The 18,939-nt window shown below is 55.7% G+C and overlaps 6 protein-coding genes across 6 annotated transcripts; 4 read left to right on the forward strand and 2 right to left on the reverse strand.

Annotated features, from left to right (window-relative positions):
* Positions 1-445: 445 nt before the first annotated feature.
* On the forward strand, positions 446-1,181 carry CkaCkLH20_11897 (cell wall protein; the record flags this gene model as incomplete). Its single annotated transcript, XM_038894611.1, has 2 exons — positions 446-598; positions 663-1,181. 2 exons carry the CDS (start codon positions 446-448, stop codon positions 1,179-1,181), a joined length of 672 nt encoding a protein of 223 aa, XP_038740052.1.
* A 143-nt stretch (positions 1,182-1,324) lies between these two features.
* On the reverse strand, positions 1,325-3,271 carry CkaCkLH20_11898 (uncharacterized protein; the record flags this gene model as incomplete). Its single annotated transcript, XM_038894612.1, has 1 exon — positions 1,325-3,271. The coding sequence occupies one exon, from the start codon at positions 3,269-3,271 to the stop codon at positions 1,325-1,327; it is 1,947 nt and encodes a 648-aa protein (XP_038740053.1).
* Positions 3,272-4,060: 789 nt separating this feature from the next.
* On the forward strand, positions 4,061-5,451 carry CkaCkLH20_11899 (uncharacterized protein; the record flags this gene model as incomplete). Its single annotated transcript, XM_038894613.1, has 2 exons — positions 4,061-4,881; positions 4,941-5,451. The coding sequence occupies 2 exons, from the start codon at positions 4,061-4,063 to the stop codon at positions 5,449-5,451; spliced, it is 1,332 nt and encodes a 443-aa protein (XP_038740054.1).
* Positions 5,452-5,741: 290 nt separating this feature from the next.
* On the reverse strand, positions 5,742-11,045 carry CkaCkLH20_11900 (uncharacterized protein; the record flags this gene model as incomplete). The annotated part of the gene is made up of 1 exon (XM_038894614.1): positions 5,742-11,045. One exon carries the CDS (start codon positions 11,043-11,045, stop codon positions 5,742-5,744), a length of 5,304 nt encoding a protein of 1,767 aa, XP_038740055.1.
* Positions 11,046-11,668: 623 nt separating this feature from the next.
* On the forward strand, positions 11,669-15,039 carry CkaCkLH20_11901 (uncharacterized protein; the record flags this gene model as incomplete). Its single annotated transcript, XM_038894615.1, has 8 exons — positions 11,669-11,851; positions 11,976-12,287; positions 13,380-13,570; positions 13,625-13,680; positions 13,758-13,964; positions 14,015-14,083; positions 14,177-14,533; positions 14,585-15,039. 8 exons carry the CDS (start codon positions 11,669-11,671, stop codon positions 15,037-15,039), a joined length of 1,830 nt encoding a protein of 609 aa, XP_038740056.1.
* A 1,128-nt stretch (positions 15,040-16,167) lies between these two features.
* Positions 16,168-17,973, forward strand: CkaCkLH20_11902 (uncharacterized protein; the record flags this gene model as incomplete). Its single annotated transcript, XM_038894616.1, has 1 exon — positions 16,168-17,973. One exon carries the CDS (start codon positions 16,168-16,170, stop codon positions 17,971-17,973), a length of 1,806 nt encoding a protein of 601 aa, XP_038740057.1.
* Between the last annotated feature and the right edge of the window lie 966 nt (positions 17,974-18,939).

Raw genomic sequence — 18,939 nt, forward strand, 5'->3', positions numbered from 1 at the left:
GGGCTGCCCGGGAGGCGTCGAAGTTGCAGTAGCTTGAGGCGAACACGGCTTCTGACAGTTTCTCGACCGCGATGCTCGCGCGACTTGGACTGTGTGAGATGTGCGGTTTTGCGCCAGACATGATGCAGCAGCTTCCGGGACACACACACACACACACTGACGGAGTCGTACGGTTCCTGGCGCCTCCCGGCCGTGATGCAGCTCGGATGAAGGATGCTGCGTCGTCGATTGCTGCTGCGGGAAGACGATGTTCGAGGCGTTCGCGGCAACGTCGAAGTTCGTATAATAAGCGCATGAAGTTCCTGGTCTCAGTCAGGATTCTTCTCTCATCTCATCAGCATCTACAACTCTCTTACACTCTAAAGCATCTTCTAGATATCAAAGCACTCGCTTCAACATCTTCACAAAGCCCTCGCTTTATCAACCCACACCACCACCAGTCAAAATGCACTTCACCAACGTCTTCGTCCAGGCTCTCATTGCCGGCACTGCCATCGCCGCCCCTGCTTCCCTCGTCAGCAAGCGTCAACTCCAGACCATCCAGGGTGCTCTCTCCAGCGTCCAGGACTCCCTCGGCAACCTCGACACCGCTGTCAAGGTAAGATCTCTCCTTGCCCTCTTCCCCGATATCCAATCTCGATACTGACTGTTTCAACCAACAGGCTCTCTCCGCCTCTGACCCCAACAGCGCCGCCAACCTCCTCGATGCCTCCAACAAGGTCCAGACCAGCTTGAAGCAGGGAACCACGCAGATCCAGGGCGCCCAGGAGCTCTCTCTCACCGACGCCCTCACCCTACAGCAGTCCGCCGGTGGCCTGACCACCGCCGTCCAGACCGCCGTCACGGATCTGACCAACAAGAAGCCCGAGCTTGACAAGCTCGGCGCCACCTCCATCGCCGTTGACCAGCTCAAGCAGCAGAAGGCCGTCGCCGGCGACTTCAGCTCCGCCGTCGTCTCCAAGGTCCCCGCTATCGGCCAGGGCATCGCCCAGCAGTCCGTCGACCAGATCAACCAGTCCCTCGACGGTGGTATCCAGGCTCTGTCCGCCGGTGGTGCTCAGCAGGGCGGCGCTGCCCCCGCTGCTCCCGCCGCGCCTGCTGCCCCTGCTGCCACTGCCGGCGGCAACAACGCTGCCACCAACGGCCCTTCCGACTTCAAGGCTGAGGTTATGCCCCAGTAAACGAGATGGGAGTGGTTGTGAGGCGGAGTTGGCTTATGATTCCATTCTTAGCGATTTGTATGTTATAAGGGGTAGTTGGCAAGTCAGCTGAGCTGCCGGAGCAGCTGTGCTGCAGCCTGTTTGAGTAAATGAAGCATTTGAACCTAATCTTCTACCATTGGGTCCGCAAGAGGTGAACTTCCAAATTTCGGGCTTTTGGGCGAGTAATCCGGGCTGTATGATGTGGAACGTGATACATGTGACCATCTCGGGCTGTAAAACGGGCTTTCTGCGTTGTTGTCAATGGAGAACTTCTGCTCCATTTCCAACCCATTCCAGTCTTGCAACATGAGACTGTGATGTGGCGAGTCATATGACTGATGAATGGAGCCTTTACGGCCCCTGGCATCTCGATATTCGTCCATATCAAACACGATTTCAGCAATCATCATGACCTTCGTCAGAGGCATGTGAGAAGAGTCGACCGGGATTGCCGTCCTCACGGTCGCCATCAAATCACCAACCCAACTCGCGCGTCCCTTAGGAGGCGGATAGTCGCTCTCAACAAACGGCGGTATAGCATCCAGAGTGTCGATGATTCTCCAGTCAGGAAAGACACGACACCTGCGCGGCCAGTTCTCCGCGTCGACGTTGTCATCGACGGCTGTTTCGAGATAGACCGCGACATATCTACTCTCCTCTCGGCGGGAGCCTCTTCGTTTGAAAATGAGTAGTCCCCGCCCTACGCGGTCTTCGGGGTTCCGCCTGAGCATGGCCATCATACTGGTGCGCTCAGTTAAGGCTTGGGGCGGGTCGGCTGCGTAGAGCCGGTATCCTGCGAGCCCGCGGGGAAACGTGATGAAGCAGAAAACCTCGGATTCCGTGCGCTTCACGGGATAGAGAATCTTTGAGACCAGATTGTGATGGTCGTACCGGTCCATCTTTGAGATCATAATCGGGGTGGGCTCCTCCGGGATGAAGTCGACCGCCCAGTTCTCTGGGTACTTAGAGCTTTCCTCATAGGGAGGGAGGAGACTTTTGATCGAGGTCGGTACCACTGGAAACCATGGCATAGGCATTGAAACCTTTGTGTACTGATGCCGATACTGGCTGACGTGGGATGACAACATGATGCAAATGTTGCTGTCGCGGTGACTCTTCACCGTGGAGTTGAGGACTCCAAGGACGAAGTAAGGCAAGAGTGTTTGTATAAGGGGCAGAGTGATGGAGAGACCGGCGTTTGTCATAGTGTAGAAAGGCGGGAGAGTCGTCATGGGGGCTGTCATGAGAGAATAACGCCCTACATTTCCGGATTTTGCGAATAGATACGCAGAGCTCGCGAGAGGAGCACACATGGCCAATGCTTCTATATCGCAGACGAATATGCTTTGATCGTCTGAGATCTCGATGATGTTCTCTTGCAGTCGCGTGAAGGCCTTGTTACCCTCGCCGTACAGGAGCGGCATGTTGACACCAAAAAGACCGAGTAGACAATAAGCCTGATCCTCGGCGCGCGTGGTGACTCGAGCAGACGCCCAGGACATGATTTCCGCGATGCTGTATTCGTGAGGCCTCGTGCCTTTTAGGCAACCCTTGTCGATGGCCGTGATGGCGGATATGACCCCGACGAGGTCCTTCTTGGTTCCCAGATACGACCAATCCTGGGCGTAGAACACAACATGGCGCGGTGCTATCAGCTCTTGCAGGGTCCAGCCGCGGGTGAACCATCTGCTCCTGCGGAAATGGCTGTCCTCTTTTTCGATCTCGTCCCGTGTAGATGGAGGGACGTCGGCCATGTAGACGTAACAGACGGCGGCGCGTTCATACCAGGCGAACATGGAGTTGATGGCCTCGGAAAGCTCGGCTGAACTACTCTTGTCGATGCAGTTCGTGTCGACCCAGGCATAGCCGTACTCGTCGATGAGGGCCTGGCGGCATGTTGATTGAATCTTTTCGAATCCGATCTTCTCCTCCCTGAGCGCGGTGTCCTGCCAGTCCTTGAAGGTCACCTCGTCTTCGCCCCATGTGTGAGACAGGATGGCGTAGTTGGGGACATGGCCATTTTCTGCGAAATCTTTGAATTCGAGCGTATGGCAATTGATGAGGCGCATTATCGGCGCTTCGGAGTAACCAGACTGGCGATGTCACATAGTAACTTTGAGCTTTCCGGGATGAGGGGTGTTGCGTGAGATGGCGATGCCTTCTCCATTCTGTCAATTATGCCCAATGAGATCTCGAGATGAGACTCCACCCTCAAGGGCAGACCAGATGACATAAGCGGGCTTGGCGACATTCTCGGCAAGAGCTTATCTTATCGGCCGCCCTCCATCGTTCTTTCCTCGAAGTTCTCTCTTCTTCAGCCATCGACTTGGCACATCACCAACACACACATCACGAGACCTTCAATTATCTTGCTTCGTGCGTGCATCGCAACAACATCATCCGCGATGCAATGAAGCAAGAGAAAACTTTAAAGGGAGGGATGAACCGCTGGAACACTGTACAACCCCGGACGTCGGACAGGGGAGGTTATCTCGGGATTCGCCACGAGCTTCATTCTGACATCATGCCTCTGCGGCGGAGACTCTGCTCCTGTGACCCCATGTCCCACTACGCAGTGCTCTAGATCTTTCCGGAGGGGAGGCTACGTCTTGGGGTGGTATTGTTTGTGCTTCTGATTGACCGGCCGATGCGTTTGATTGTAATGATCGACTCTCGTTTGTATCTTGGCGATGGGTGCTTTGCCATGAACATGCCACCCTTCGCTATCGTTAATTGACACAATATTCCCACTAGTACTACAGCACATTGTTCAAAGCCGTGATGATTTTGTTTTCTCCTTTCTCTCCGGAGAGTGTCAATTGAAACGTTCCTTAGAGATACCACATCTTCCATCAATCATGAATGAGAAGCAACAGCCCGGAGACGGCCATGTCTCTCCGAGCCATCCGTCTCCGAACGCTCCTGAAGCCGGACACAACACCACACCCCGAGATCCCGCGACCCTCGGCCGGCACAGTCTTCAAATAACCCAGGGCCACAAGCCCGCCGCTAATCCAGATCGAATCCAAACCGGACCAAACTCCGACAATAACCTCAACAAGCCAACCCTATCCTTCGACGAGAAGAAGTCAAACAGCCTGCCCGACAGCCTCAACAACAACATACCCCCAACATCGCCGACACAGCGAAAAACAAGACAAAGCCATGACTTCGACCGCCGCTACGACGGCCCCTTCGCCAGGCCCTTCCTCACAATGGCCCGCCGATCCTCCCTAACCTCACCACGACCATCAACACACCAACCGCCATCACCAACAACCTTATCACCAGCACAACCACCACCGAGTTTCCAACCGAGACCGCCGCCCCTAAACTACACCCTCCGCACCCGCAAACTCTCCATCGCCCTCTTCTGGGCCCTCATCCTCTTCGACTCCATCGCCATGCCGATCGCCCTCTACTTCGGCCTCTGGTACGGCGTCGGCCCGGGCACCAACACGCCCACCGAGAAGAGGGAGAAGCTGAGCCCCAACGCCGTCTTCTCCATCGTCACCGCCGCCGTCGGGGGCGCGAGTATCGTCGAGTACTTTTTGCGCTTCTGGCGGCTGTGGAGGAAGGGCAGCACGTGTCGCGTGATGGGCGCGCATCGGTGGTATCTGGATTGGTTCCATTGGAACTTCTCCTTCGCGTGGATCATCATCATGATCGAGCTCATCGTGTGCGTTCACCCCCTCTTTACCCCTGACCAAGATCTTACTTGGCTGACCTAAAACACAGCGGAACCGTCCCGGAACACCCTCCAATCCGCCTCCTCTCCATGCCCGTGACCACGATGCTCTACGTCTTCGGCACCGAGCTCCTCCTCGTCGACGCCCTGCGCGCCTTCCGCGTCCCCGCGCCCTGCCGCGTCTCCTCCGTCCCCAGGGGCGCCCAGCTCCGGCCCGGCATCTACAGCCTGATCGAGGACATCTGCGCCGTGGACGGCTCCGGCGGGACCGAGTTCCGCGCCGCTCTGGACCGGCGGTACGAGGCCAGTCACGTCTTCCGGGCGATGCTGAGGCGGCTGGGGGTCTTCTGGGCCGTCGGGGCCGAGGCGTGCGCCGTGCTCTGCACCATCTTGATATTCACGCTGAGCGGCGATGTGGCGTATACGATCGGCTGGTCGTTGCCGTTTGTGTGGGCGGGGGTCTGGACGGCGGTGACGTTTTGGTATGTGGAGCGCGAGTTGGAGAGGGAGGCCGAGGGGTGGGCGGAGGAGGCGAGGAAGGGTGTTACTGAGTGTGCGTGAGCCAACACCGAATCGAAGACATCACATGGATATTGACCAGTAAACGTTGTGGGAGAGTCTCTTTTTCGTTCATCGTCTATATCCGCACCGGACTACCGTCTTCTCTCCTGAGAATGTTCTCCAGAACTCCATGCCACGGCCACGCCGTTACCAATGTACATGCCGGGTCTACTTTGCGACCGTCTTTTGTCCCGAATGCCGTAGTCCGCTATAATACAAGAAAACACAAATCAACAGAACGTGATGATGCTGATGATACTGACACAAGACGCATGTTCGTCGACCGGCGCCTATCGTTTGCGCGTGTCTCTACCCCTCTTCTTGCTCTTCTTCTTGTCCTTGGGCAGCTCCAACGCCGTGCCCTTGAGCTGCTCCGCCATCGTGCGCAGCATGTACTCGTCGATATTATATATGCGCTCGCCCCACGCGTTATGCTCAATCTCCTCCTGGTCCGGCGCCACAGACTCGGAAAAGCGACCGAGACCGGAAGGACCGGGACCGCCTGGTTGACTGGGGTCGTCCCGGGGTGTACCTTGCCGAGTACTGGAAGCTCCGGAGGGCGCTCCGCTCTTCTCCTGGAACTCGGCGTCGTCGTCTTGGATTTCCTTCTCTGCAGCCTTCGCGGCCTCCACGTCTTCCTGATCTTCGGCCTGCTTAAGCGCCTCGCCAGCGTTCCGTGTGCTGCCGCTTTCCGGTCCTCCCAAGAGGCGATCCATCGCGGCATTAGCGGCGTCGTCGACCAAGTCGTTTCCTTCGGCACCGAGGACGTCGCGGACGGAGAGCTTGTTGAAGTAGTCCGTTGTGAAGCTGCCCTCTTGAATGACGACATCGTCGAGCATTTGTTTCTGGGATGCCTTGCGGAGAATGTTGGCCTCGATGGTGTGCTCGCTCACTAGGCGGTAAATGTGTACGTCGCGAGTCTGTCCGATGCGATGGCATCTGTCCTGGCACTGCTTGTCCATCGCCGGGTTCCAGTCTTGGTCGTAGAAAATAACGGTGTCTGCGCCCGTGAGATTGATTCCCAGGCCACCTGAACGCGTCGAAAGAATGAAGCAAAGGATTCTGTTATCGTTGTTGAATCGGTCCGTCAGAATCTGCCGCTGCTCAACCTTAGTGGCACCGTCCAGTCTGAGGTACTTGTGACCATGAATGTTAAGAAACTGTTCGAGGATATCCAGAACCTTTGTCATTTGTGTGAAGATGAGGGCACGGTGACCGCCCGATTGCAGCTTGCGAAGGAGTTTGTCCAAAGCCTGAAGCTTGCCACAGTCGTATTGGAGGAGTCTCTTGTCGGGGAATTGGATGCTGTGACGCATTCGAGACTCGTGCCAGGGGTCGATTGGCGACTGCTTAGGAATGAAAGGTGCCCATTTGACCGGTGCGGAGAGCTTCAGGTCCTCGTCGGTGAAGGCCTGGACGCCCTTCCTGCCTAGGATGACTTCGTTCATGTCTCGGCTGATGACCGCGGGGGTGACGCAGGAGAACTTTGATATTATGGTTTGTAATGAATCGGCTCGCGCGTCTGCAGTGTGAATGACTGCGCGCAAGAAGTCAGAGTCTTCCGCGAACCAATTCAGGATCTCCTGGGGAACTCTTGGGCGAGGCTTCCTAGGTCGCTTGTCGAGTCCCAGTGTGAGGAAATCAACCAATCGCTTGCCGTAGATGGGTCGACGTTGGCCGCGGAGAGCATTCAGGTAGACGCTGTGTTGCAACTCCTCGAAGCGACGCCAGCGCGCCAAACTGTCCAGATACACGATATTTGACTGAACGGTTGACGGATCAAGATTCGTGCGAGCGAGATGAGCTCTCGTATTCTGAGTCTCGCGAAGCTCCATGAGCGCCCTGTGCAGGCTCAGCTGCGAGATCCGCTCCGCCGTCGTATTAGACATGCTCTCGAATTGGGCAGGAATCATGTTCAATACCCCAAGGCTCACGACGGACATGGGCTCGATCTTGAGCAGAGAACGCTGCAAAAATCCATCGGTGCCCGAGTACTCTGCCGGCACCGACTTCTGCATCCTGAAAGATGTCATGATGGGTCGGTCGACGAACAGATCAGGGTGGTTGCAGACCTTCCTCAGCTGCATCAGACAGTTGATGATGGAGAGGTAGTTGCCCGAGGAAAGAGTATCGCGTGTATCGCTGCGAGCCAGGAATCCATCGTACAGTTCGCGTTGACGCTTCGAAAGGCGGCAAAATTCGACGTGTTCGTACTTTGCAGGCATCTGCTTTTCGACGTCTGCTTTGAGTCTTCGAAGAAGATAAGGTCGGAGTACCTTGTGCAACTTCGAAATAATTGCGCGTGCTTCATCGTCCATGGTCTCGCGGCCGTTTTCCAGGATCTGAGACTCGGGCTTGTGGAACCAGTCGTGGAACTCGTGGAGGTCTGCAAATCCGCCAACGCCATTTTCGGCTGGCATCAAGAAGAACAGAAGCGACCACAACTCGGTCAAGTTGTTTTGCAAGGGGGTTCCCGTGAGGAGTAGTCGAGAATGCGTGTTGAAACCGAGAAGGCTCTGCCATCGTTGAGACTTGAAGTTCTTGATGTTGTGTGCCTCGTCCAGGATCATGTAATGCCACCTGCGCCGCTTGAAGACTTGCTGGTCTTGCAGAACCAATTGGTAAGATGTGATGCAGACGTTCCAGACATCGTCGTTGTTCCACCCTTGACGCTTTCTCTTTCTTTCCTCTTGGGTTCCATAGTAGGAAAGAATCTTGAAGCCAGGGCACCACTTCTTGAACTCCATCTCCCAGTTGAGCATCACACTGGTGGGTACGATGACCAGATGCGGGCCCCATACTTCATGATGACAAGCGAGGTGAGCAAGTAGCGAGATGGTTTGGATGGTTTTTCCAAGACCCATTTCGTCTGCGAGAATGCCGTTGGTGTTATTGGCGTATAGGCCCGCAAGCCAATCCAATCCATCGTGTTGGTATTCACGCAAAGTTCCTCGAAGAAGGAAGGGGATCTCCGTCCTTGCGACTTGCGGCGTGTTCGGTGTAGCCGAACGACTCACGACATCCTTGACACCGGGTGTTGCCAAAGACATTGTGTCCACCTCCGAGGGCTTCGTGTCTGAGGTTGGAGGAGAGTGGCTTTGCTCCGGACTAGGCGGGACAGTGACAACATCGGTATCGGGGCTAACATGCTTGGCAGGGGCTTCTGCTGGAGATGCAGCGTTCGCGTTCGCAACATCGGCCTTGGGGGGCGCATCCTCCATCTCAACGTCCTCTGAGATGACTGTTGCATCTTGAACGATGTCGGTGGGGGGAGGGACCTCCGCGCTCTTGGTCGTGCCGTCTAGTGTTGCGGTGTTGGTCTTTGGTGAAGAGGCGGGGGGCTGATTCTCAGAATCTACAGCCTCAACTCCGTTTACCAACTCGCTGGTGATTTCTGCTGCCGGCAGGAGCTTTGCTCCCTCTGTTGTCTTGTCGACCTCCATCCCGTTGTCTTTGGGTAACGCGCCAGGATGCTGAATCAAGGATATCTCGTCCTCGTCGTCTTCCGGGTCTTCTCTGAAGGGAGTAGAAGCTTCGCCTTGTTGAGGAAGGGCATCCGTGACGGGAACATCGGTCTTCGGTTGGTCTTTACTCGGCTCTTCGTCCTTCATCTTCTTCAGCTCAGACTTGCCGAAGAGCATACCGAGCAGACCCGCCGGTTCCTCCTCTCCCTCCTCCTCTTCGGAACCCTCATCCTCGTCAGACATGTCGCTATCGTCCATGTCGGTTGAGCCAAGATCATCGTCCATGTCGACAGACTCATCGCTGGTATCGTCCTCTCGTGCACCTGTTGGGACAGCTTTCGCGTCTCCGTCTGGTCCAACGCCATTGACAAGCTGCTCTACTTGCTCATCCGCAGCAAGCTCTGGAAGGTTTGCGTATTTCGCGCGAAGCTGTTCTTGCGTAAGCTTCTCGTCGCCGGCGTCTGCAACGTGATCATCGCCGGCTTCGTCTTCATCCGATGATGACATGACATCGTCATCTTCTTCATCGCCGTCGTCGCCTGAGTCGTCGTCCTCGGCATCGATCGACATCGCCTGAGTGCCATCTGCATCGCTGTCGAGGTCACTGAGGTCGACATCGGCGTCGAGGTCGTCGAAATCGTCTTCGTCGGAAATATCAGAGTCGGCCTGCGCTCGTCGGGCTTGGAGCTTCTGTTCGGAAAGGTTGACCGCCTCCTGCAACGCAGCTTTTACCCTGCGCTGCTCCTCGGCCTCCCACTCCTGAAGCCTGCGACGATTGATTTCGAATCGGATATTCTCCCACGTACCGAACATGCTCTTGACTACCACCCTGTATCGTGCGATCCAAACCTCCCTTGCTTCTGCCTCTAACTCCTCGGCCGACTTCGGTTGGCGTCGGAGCCAAGCGTCTCTGCAAGCCTCAGCAACCTTTTTGGCCTGCGCCCGATGCCTCTGCTGCTCCGCCAGCATCAGCTTCCGGAAGTTGGACATAGCCTTGACCATGTGGTCGGCGCGAGCCCACTGGCGCGGGGGCTCTTCTTCGGATTCGGGTACGAAGATGGAGCAGCGCTCTTGGGACAAGAGACCTCTTGGTTCAACCGCTTCCTCGATCCTGAGGATGATTTGGGCATCCCTCTGAGCCATCTCGTCCGTGTAGGTAGGGCCATCTTCCGGCACGTACACGCCGCCCTCCTCGACGGGCAGCGTTTGTGCCTTTTCCCAGTATTCCTCAAAAGAAGGACCGATCCTCAGCCGCTTGCTTATTTGCTCGGGATGCACTATCGGCAACTCGGTCGACCGGACTCTCAACTTGATTCTCGTTCGGTTGGGGCTCGTCGAAGAGGTCGTGGCCGTGAGGTCATCGATAGAGCTGCGACGACCGCGCCGTGTCCTGGTGGAGTGCCTCGTAGGCTGCGTGGAAGGAGACGGCGATCGTTTGCGCGTGGATCGAGATGCAGGCTTGGTGTCGTTTGATATGGATTTTCGATTGGAAGTCTTAAGCTGTAAGGGAGGAGGCTTCGAGGTAGTTGACTTGCGCGCAGGAGCTTTCGGGGCCCCATTTGGGGTTGGTGTCGTCGTCGTCGCATGGCCATTCGTCGAGGCGTACTTGTTTTTGGATGGCGGACTGCTGTGGAAGGCGTTTCGCGTCGTTCGCTTTGTAGAGGGCGGCTGCATCTCCAGAGGGATGGTGTTGATGCGGCCAGACTTCCGCCTGCCGTTCTCGGTGTAGGAGGTAGGGCCTTCGGCGCCAGCTTTCTTCCATGGTGGTGATATTTGTTGCTTCTTTTTCCCGGTGGAAGGAGGAGGTGTAGACCCGGTGGTTCGACGTCGTTTCGAAGGTCGTTCGGCATCGTCGTCGTCGTCGAGGGAGGCGGGGGCTGGTGGAGGCGAAGGGGGTGATGGTGAGGATGGTGTTGAGGGCGCGGGCGAATGTGGGCCAAAGCCGATGAAGTCGTTACCGTTCGGTGTCAGTTGGTCCCTGAAATCGTCGGACCCGAGAGATTCCAGAGGAGAAGAGGGCGGATCGGAGTCATCTTGGAAAGCCGGCGCGATCTTTTGTTCGAGTTGCGAGTCGAGGGCGTCGGGAGTTGCATGCGCGGGCTCGGGCTCGGGCGACGCGGTCTTGTTCATACTAGCAACTGGGGGGCGGACGACGCGAGAAGATGCCGTGATCTCGACGAAAAGCGCATCTGACGCATCAAAATTAATGTCTACGGAATTGTCAATGCTCAGTAAGTCTTAATTCGAAGTTTGACCATGATGACACGTCTGTGAAGCTGGCAGCGTTGGAATTCGTGTGCAAAACCAGCGTCACCAGCAAAAAGTTTGAAGATAGATTTTTTTGCAAAGACGCAGCTCGGCCTCGTCTGGGGCTAGCCAAAAAGAGATGCCCGCCCTTCTGGCTCTGACGGCTCCCTTGAATCAAGCACCCGGAGAGCGCCTGACAGGAGCCAGCGACGCGCCAGTCGCCATCGGGTGATGACCCACATATTCGCAGCTGCCTGCCACCCCTGCACCTCAGGCTACCACTGATTCAGGCCTCAGGCAGGAACTCCCCCGTTTCCAGCCAACCAGAGACGAGGGATTTGGCAGTCAATCATCAACCGAGTGAAGCTTCGGCCTCGACCTGCGACGACATCACTTCCAAGATCAAGCAATTGGGCTGCGTCGGAACCACCCTAGCAGTCACGGTACGCCTCCCCTTTTCGGTCAATTGACCCTCAAGAAAGATGTCGTCTAACATGCGCGCGCCAATGCAGATGCTGTCCCAACGAATTGCGCGGGTCTCGACGATCCGCAGCGCTGCTCAGGCAGTCCGCCGAACCCCCGTTGTCCAACAGCGAACCTTCTTCCCTCCCTCGATCAACGACAGCAAGGTCCTTGAGGAGAAGTACCCCGAGTACCCCCGACTCTCCGAGGCCGAGGATCCCAACATGGTCAGTGGTGGTGGTGGCTACCGAGTGTGGTGTTGTGCTGGTGGAATGGCAATTGCAATGGCAACGGCAATGGCGAGGAATGGTGCCAGTGACGAGTAAACATGGCTAACGCTCCGTCTCGCAGAACGGCGGCTACATCAACCCGCCTTTCATCAAGCGCCAGCACCGCGACCCCCACGCCAACTGGTGGGACAAGCAGGAGCGCCGCAACTTCGGCGAGCCCGTCCACGAGGACCACGATCTGCTCGGCATGTTCTCCCCCCACGAGTACACCTGGACGACGACGGGCCCCGGTCTGCTCCAGATCGGTGCCTTCATTGCCGTTTTCCTCGGTGTCTGCGGCGCCGTCTCCATGGCCTACCCCGACAAGCCTTCCTACCCGAGAGAATTCCCTGGCGGACTGGAGAGAGAGCTGGGTGGTGCCAATGCCGTGCGGGTAGGTTTTGCAATCGAGAGATTGTCGGAAGAAGCACATTACTGACCCTCGTTTAGGCGCGAAAGGAAGGTGACGCTGACCCTTGAAGAATCTGACGAAACAAAAGGTTACGAATGGGAGAGCACTTGTACATTTTAGAGCAGAAGAAGCAATCCTTTGGGGAACCCCCAGAATACGTTCATATGTTTTCCACCCACCGAATTGGCGAGACTGCAAGGGCGTGTCGGGGCGCCGGGCACTGGGTTTATGAAATGTCCAGGAAGGACCATCTTCCGAAGTTGGAGGCAGGTCTCGAAACTAAACGTCCGCATCAGCCGACATACCGTGAACCAGAAAGAGTTAGCGTTTATGGCATTGCAAGAAAGGCTTCATGTTGACCTTGCCTCAAGTACGACCCAGCAAGCTGGTTACGTTGGAAACGAGCAAGTACGTCGCATTTCCTAGGCAGGTACTTCAGCTTGATGTTGCAATTTGCCTGGCCCGAGTCACAGCTACTTGCCATCAGAATCTGATTTCGCTTATGCCGCGGGCTCTTTCTCTGGTCATGTTTTGATATTGGGAGGTGCATTTTTGACCGCCTGCTCCTACCTTCCATTGTCAATACTGGATGTGGCTTCCCGCTGTCAAGTAGTGACGTTCATCCTTTCCTTCCATATCAGCGTCATCCGGCCTGATGTCCGCCCTTGGCCGTCCTTGAATTTGATTTTCTCCCAATCCCAACTTCACGACCATATCCTTCACAGTCCATTCTCCATCACTACGCATTTTTGGTCCCATCGATAATCAGTCTTCGCAATCATCCGACTAGACCCATTCCATAACTCGTCAGTCTACTAGACTCTCTCCAGGTCCCTTGCAAGTCGCTTGTATCACCACCCATACCTTTAGCTTTTCTTCAACCACCTTCGGCGAATAATACACAATGCGGTGCGACAACTAGGAGGTCCAGATTGTTGGCCCGAAGGACGCGGCTCCGTTGCGGGAGTACCTAACTCAGTCTTATCATCCCGATCCTCTTGGACATGGTCAGTCATTCTACCTTATCGACCAACCAGCTCAATTAACAGCTATGCTGACCACGAACTGCTGGAGACAGATCTACACTTTGGAATCTTCGATCCACCAACTGTCACTGCATTCGTTCCCAGTCTGTGCTACGGCTCTCCCTTCACTGTCTATGTCCACAATTTGGCACCGCCTCAAGCTCAGGACGTATATCATGGCCACCCTGGCCTGCCAAACATGGTTGAGGCCCGAGTTGTGATCGACGGGACCTTGACGGCGTAAGGATCAATTCTTGGAACTTGTTTGGGAACCTCAAGCTGACAGAAACACAGCATGACAACATTCGACCATCACACAAGATGGCCTGCGGCAATCACGGACAGTTTGGGTAAGTGGGAATGGTCACCACCATGCATGCTCATCCGAGGAGCCTTCTTCGGGCATTACTGATCTGCTGGTAAACAGTGTCTCACCCCAAGACTGGCGTAGCCGAGCCTCTCCGGTTCCCAGGTTTCCGTAACGAGCTGGTCTTCCAGAACATGTGGAAACCGCACGACAACGCTGGACGTATCAAGGTCATCATCAGCGAAGTCACTCCCGAGAACTCGTTCATGTCGTCCGGCAGCCGCATTAGACCACTCGCGGTCTTCTCCTTCCAGCATGCTCCGCAAGGTCAGCTTTCCTCCAGCTGCATGTCAGTCCTCGCTAACTCGTGTGCACAGAGCGTATAGACAGCCCCGACTTCGGTTTGAGGGAAACGACAGACACAGGCCCAGCTCACTGCGGGGGCTGTGTTAACTGTCGTCCGGACTTAAATCAGGCTCAACAAGAAGACGTCGTAATGACCAGCGGTGCCTCAAGTCCAACTGTTGATCAAATGTTAGCTGCCCAAGCCCAATCCCATGGCGGTCAACAAAGCACTCCCATCTACCTCCAAGGGCATGGCTCTTCCGCGTCAGTCAACTTCCAAAATACGTCAGGCTGGAATGACCCTCGAGTCAATGGGCCCCTCGAAGCTATTTCGCAGGTTGTGAGCGATTTCTACGGAAGGCAACGGGCCGCGAGTAAGGGATCCTCGAATGCCAGCTTTCCTGATTATGCCTCTTCCCACTACAGCACCCACGCTCGTGTGGCTTCAAACACTGCAAGGGCCCCGTCTGGTCTCTCACAGCACGGGCAAAACATGGTTCCGCAGGCCAAACCATTTGACAACATGCACCCGCAGGTTGTGCTTGACGATTGTAAGTTTTGCTTGTGAGCATTTGCAAGATCGTTCCACTGATAATTGCCAGGTGTCTGCTGCGGACATTCGCAGGTATCGCACTCGGCGAGCCCGTCGTCGCATGAGCGCGGCATTCCACCTCCGGCATCCGAGGTTCGATCGAGAAAGGAGGTTCTCGCTCAGCAATCTGCCGGCAACCCAAAGGGTCCAGCGTTTGCATACGCCCCTTCCAAACCCGACAAACTTACACAAGGACGCCACATATCGGAGCCGACTTTGCTGCCTCTGGCTACTTACAATGCGTCGACTCGCGTTCCTTCGTTTGATTTTTCATTCCGGAAAGACTTCCCTATTTCCAAGACCAGCCGAAGAACGATCTCGGGAAAGGTATTTGGCGCAGACATCACCAATGTTGAGACTCGGGACTTCGCATTGGCAAATGATGGTCTCAAAGAAACTAGCTTCATTCCCGCCGGTTTTCAGGCCGTGAGCGACGCTGGCCTTGTCTCTGATTGTATTATTTGAATGGCTAGACTGCATGCCCTTGGATCAATCAGTCGGTTTGGCTTGCCCTCGAATCAATTAAAAATTTGGCATGGGTTTGCGCACTTTTGCCATTGGGTGGAGGACGATGGGGGATGGATCGGAGTGGCAAGTCTCGAGTGTTTACTGCTTGCCTGGGATGATTATCCTGATCGGTATTAGCTGACTCTTGGGGGAGGTCGCAGTAGAAGTAACATACTTACTGACAGTACCAATGGAGTTTGAATCGTCTTTTCGTCCATCATGCCTACGACGACGAGAGTGAAAGGCGGCAGCTTGTGACTAGGAGAACATGTCCTTCAGTATGACGCGCTACATGTCCAAGACATAGAGCCAACTAAGAGACTTGGGTTGCCGGCTCTGCACTTGCGGGGGCCCGGGATTTCCGCAGCGGGCCTCCTCTATGTATCCACCAAAGGGCCGACTACCTTCACTATGGAAGTTCATCATCTAATCATTTTGCATTCGATCTTGTCCGAATCAAGATAATGAGGCGCCTTGATGTTTTCCTTCGGCTCGGTTGAGCTCGAGCTCCGCAGCAGAACCATCTCGCTTGTTTGGACCTTCATGGTCGAATCGCCTCCGGGTATGAGGATTGCGAGTGTATTCCCGACCTTCAATGGAAGGTCCGAAGTCCTTTTCTCACGAATTTGTGTCACAATGAAGCCCTTTTCTCCAAAGAAACGTTCGCCGTAGTGGCCGCGATATTGTGTAGTTTGTGTGTAAAGACGTGCCAGACCTGAGTCTTCGGCCAAGATGAACTGAAAGACTTGGCTTCACGATCCCGAACCGAACAACGGGCCGAAAAGCTTGCAAGTCTTGAGCAGAAATATTTGATCAATATGAGATGAACTCTTGTTCTAATTCGTTCGCTTGTTGATGGGGAAACCTGGGGTACTCTTGGGGTGCGGGGGAAGCGTGGGTTCCGAGGAGATGAGCAATACCACGTTGGGTTTTCCGGTAGGGAGTACGGGAGAGCAATACGGTAGTGAACGGCGTCGTCTGGACCATTGAATACTTATATAAACAAATAGAACATTTGGCTTAGGCGAGACTATAATGATGTGAAGCCGTTGTCTAACTCATCCCAACTTCGAGTCTCTCGCCAACATGGCAACGCGTTTTGCAGCCATCTTCATTGTGGCCGGGGCTTCCGCCGCCGCCATCGAGAGTTCCGGCTCCGTGGTTACGGCTCACCCAACCGCGGCCTCAACATGGTCTTACAGTACTTTCACCTACGAGCAAATGACCTCCGACCGGTATCCAACACCGTTGCCGGCTCCTTTGACCATCGCAACGCCTTACGCACCGCACTACACCGAGGTGTCCACCTTGCTTCCGACCAATGTCACTTACACGACTTACTCTTTCAACCCATCTGCCACCGCCAGTCCGGATGGACAGTACGGACAAAGCGCGTATGTGGCGCTCTGGTCAAATTACACTTACACCGAAGAGCCGCCTTTTACCACAACTGTGTCGGCCACTCCTGTCCCCTCGGCCGACCTGGTCTACCCTCCTCAGCTGCCTGCCAGACCCCTCAACGATAACACTGGGCTCAAGTTTCCCAAGGACTTCGTTTGGGGTGTGGCGGCGAGCGCATGGCAGGTTGAAGGCGGTCTCCAGCTCGAAGGTCGCGGTCCCGCGTTGCTTGACTCAACCGGTGTGAACGGACAGGGTACCCTAGGCACAAACGACTCCAATGTGGGAGACATGCACTACTTCCTTTACAAACAGGACATTGCCCGGCTTGCAGCGTTGGGTGTGCCATACTTCTCGTTCTCCATCTCATGGAGTCGTGTCGTGCCGTTCGGGGTCGCGGACTCCCCTGTCAACCAACAGGCGTTGGATCACTACGACGATGTCATTAACACCTGCTTGGAGTACGGAATTACTCCGATCGCAACGCTGATGCACATCGACAACCCCATCGGAGTCTTTGACGACTTTGACGCGTTCCCCAAGCACTTTTCGTACTACGCGAAGCAGGTGCTTGCGAGGTATGCTGATCGCGTGCCGTATTGGGTCACCTTCAACGAGCCCAACATCGCCGTGCAGTTCTACCTCGGAAACAACTACAACGGTCTGACGGCCTTCTTGCTCGCCCACGCCGAGGTCTATCACTGGTACAAGGACGAGTTGAAGGGCACCGGCAAACTGACTATGAAGTTTGCCAACAACCTAGCTGTGCCGCTGGACCCCGCGAACGAAGCGGACGTCGCAGCGTCGTACCGCTACCAGGACTTCATCCTGGGCGTCATGAGCAACCCGCTCTTCCTCGGAAAGCAGTTCCCCGAGACGGTTCTCAACACGCCCGGAATCACCCTCACGGCCCTGACGGACGACCAGATCGCGACCATCAACGGGACGATGGACTACTGGGCCTTCGACCCGTACGGCGCGCAGTACGCGACCGACCCGGCGGGCGGCCACGACGCCTGCGCGTCCAACTCGTCGGACCCCCTGTGGCCCTCGTGCGTGGAGCTGAGCACGACGCAGGCCAACGGTTGGAAGATGGGCGCGGTGTCGGAGGGCGGCGCCGTCGTCGCGCCGGCGTACGTGCGGGAGCAGTTCGGGTACGTGTGGAACACGTTCCGGCCGGCGGGGGGCATCATGATCACCGAGTTCGGGTTCCCGCAGTACGCGGACGTGGAGACGCCGGTGGAGGCGCAGCGGTACGATTTCGAGAGGACGATGTACTACCAGAACTTCCTGACGGAGACGCTGCGGGCGATTCACGAGGACGGGGTGAATGTCATCGGGGCGCTGGCGTGGAGCTGGATTGATAACAACGAGTTTGGGAGCTTTGATCATCAGTACGGGATGATGGGGGTCAATCGGTCTGATCCGCTGCTGGGGAGGTGGATTAAGAGGAGTTTCTTTGATTATGTGGACTTCTTCCAGAGCCACATCTGATCGAAGAAGCATGTTTGAGATTAATAGAGATCCCACACGAAAAGTCAGTTGCTTGCCAGTTGCTTGAGTCCCGGTCGTCATATCTTAGCCAATGAGTGGTGTTTGAAGACTTTGTCCGCGATGATCTGAAATTGGAGACATGGATCCTGATTGCCGACGAGTTCCGTCTGGTACGCGGATGAATCCCGGTGGTCTTATGTGTAGGGACAAACTAATTGAACGTCGATTATGTTCCAACAGAAAGCCGAAACCAGAAGAGGTATACTGTGTCTTGAATCGAGGTCGTCTCGTTTCAGTCGATGCTTGTCCAGCAGAGTGACATGAGGAGCTCCGCGGCGTTGCAATCGGAACTCTCGGAAACGAAGCCTACTTAGACAACAGCTCTGGAAAGCGAATCCGAGCCATTCTCATCCGCCCCGGAGCACCCCGGCGCCGCCAGGAACCCGGACGAGCTCCTTCGCGGACCGTCCCGGCATGCTGGATGTGGAGCACTGCCGGTCTCAGCGATCTAAACCGACTGGAGTATGCACTTCGGTAGAGCAAGCGACCCCCACAACCGCGGAGTTTGGGCTGCGGACTTTTGAAGAAACTGGAGCTCTGTGGAACGACTTCATACACACTAGTTTGGCTGGACTTGGATTTGTAATCGGCTCAGTGTGTATCCCCTCATCTGATGTGATGGTGCGATCACCGACCGGGCGGGGCCCCCGGCAAGGCAAAACGGGTGGGGACATATACCTCGGGATGGACGGTTCGCCCGGGCCTTCGTTTCCTGTCGTCGAGACCAGAGACATGGTTGGAAGAAGTGCCAAGAGAGGGTATCTTGAGACGGTTTAGAGTCTGCGCTGGTCCGTGGAGAAGAACGGGGCCGTTCTATTGCTTGCATGGAAGTATAAAGAAGGGTCGTGGTTCCTCGTTGCCGGAGTCTTGACGTCACGCCCTCTAAGTTGCAGATTAGAATATATA

The sequence above is a fragment of the Colletotrichum karsti genome, assembly GCF_011947395.1.
Source record: "Colletotrichum karsti strain CkLH20 chromosome Unknown Scaffold52, whole genome shotgun sequence".
NCBI lineage: Eukaryota > Fungi > Ascomycota > Sordariomycetes > Glomerellales > Glomerellaceae > Colletotrichum > Colletotrichum karsti.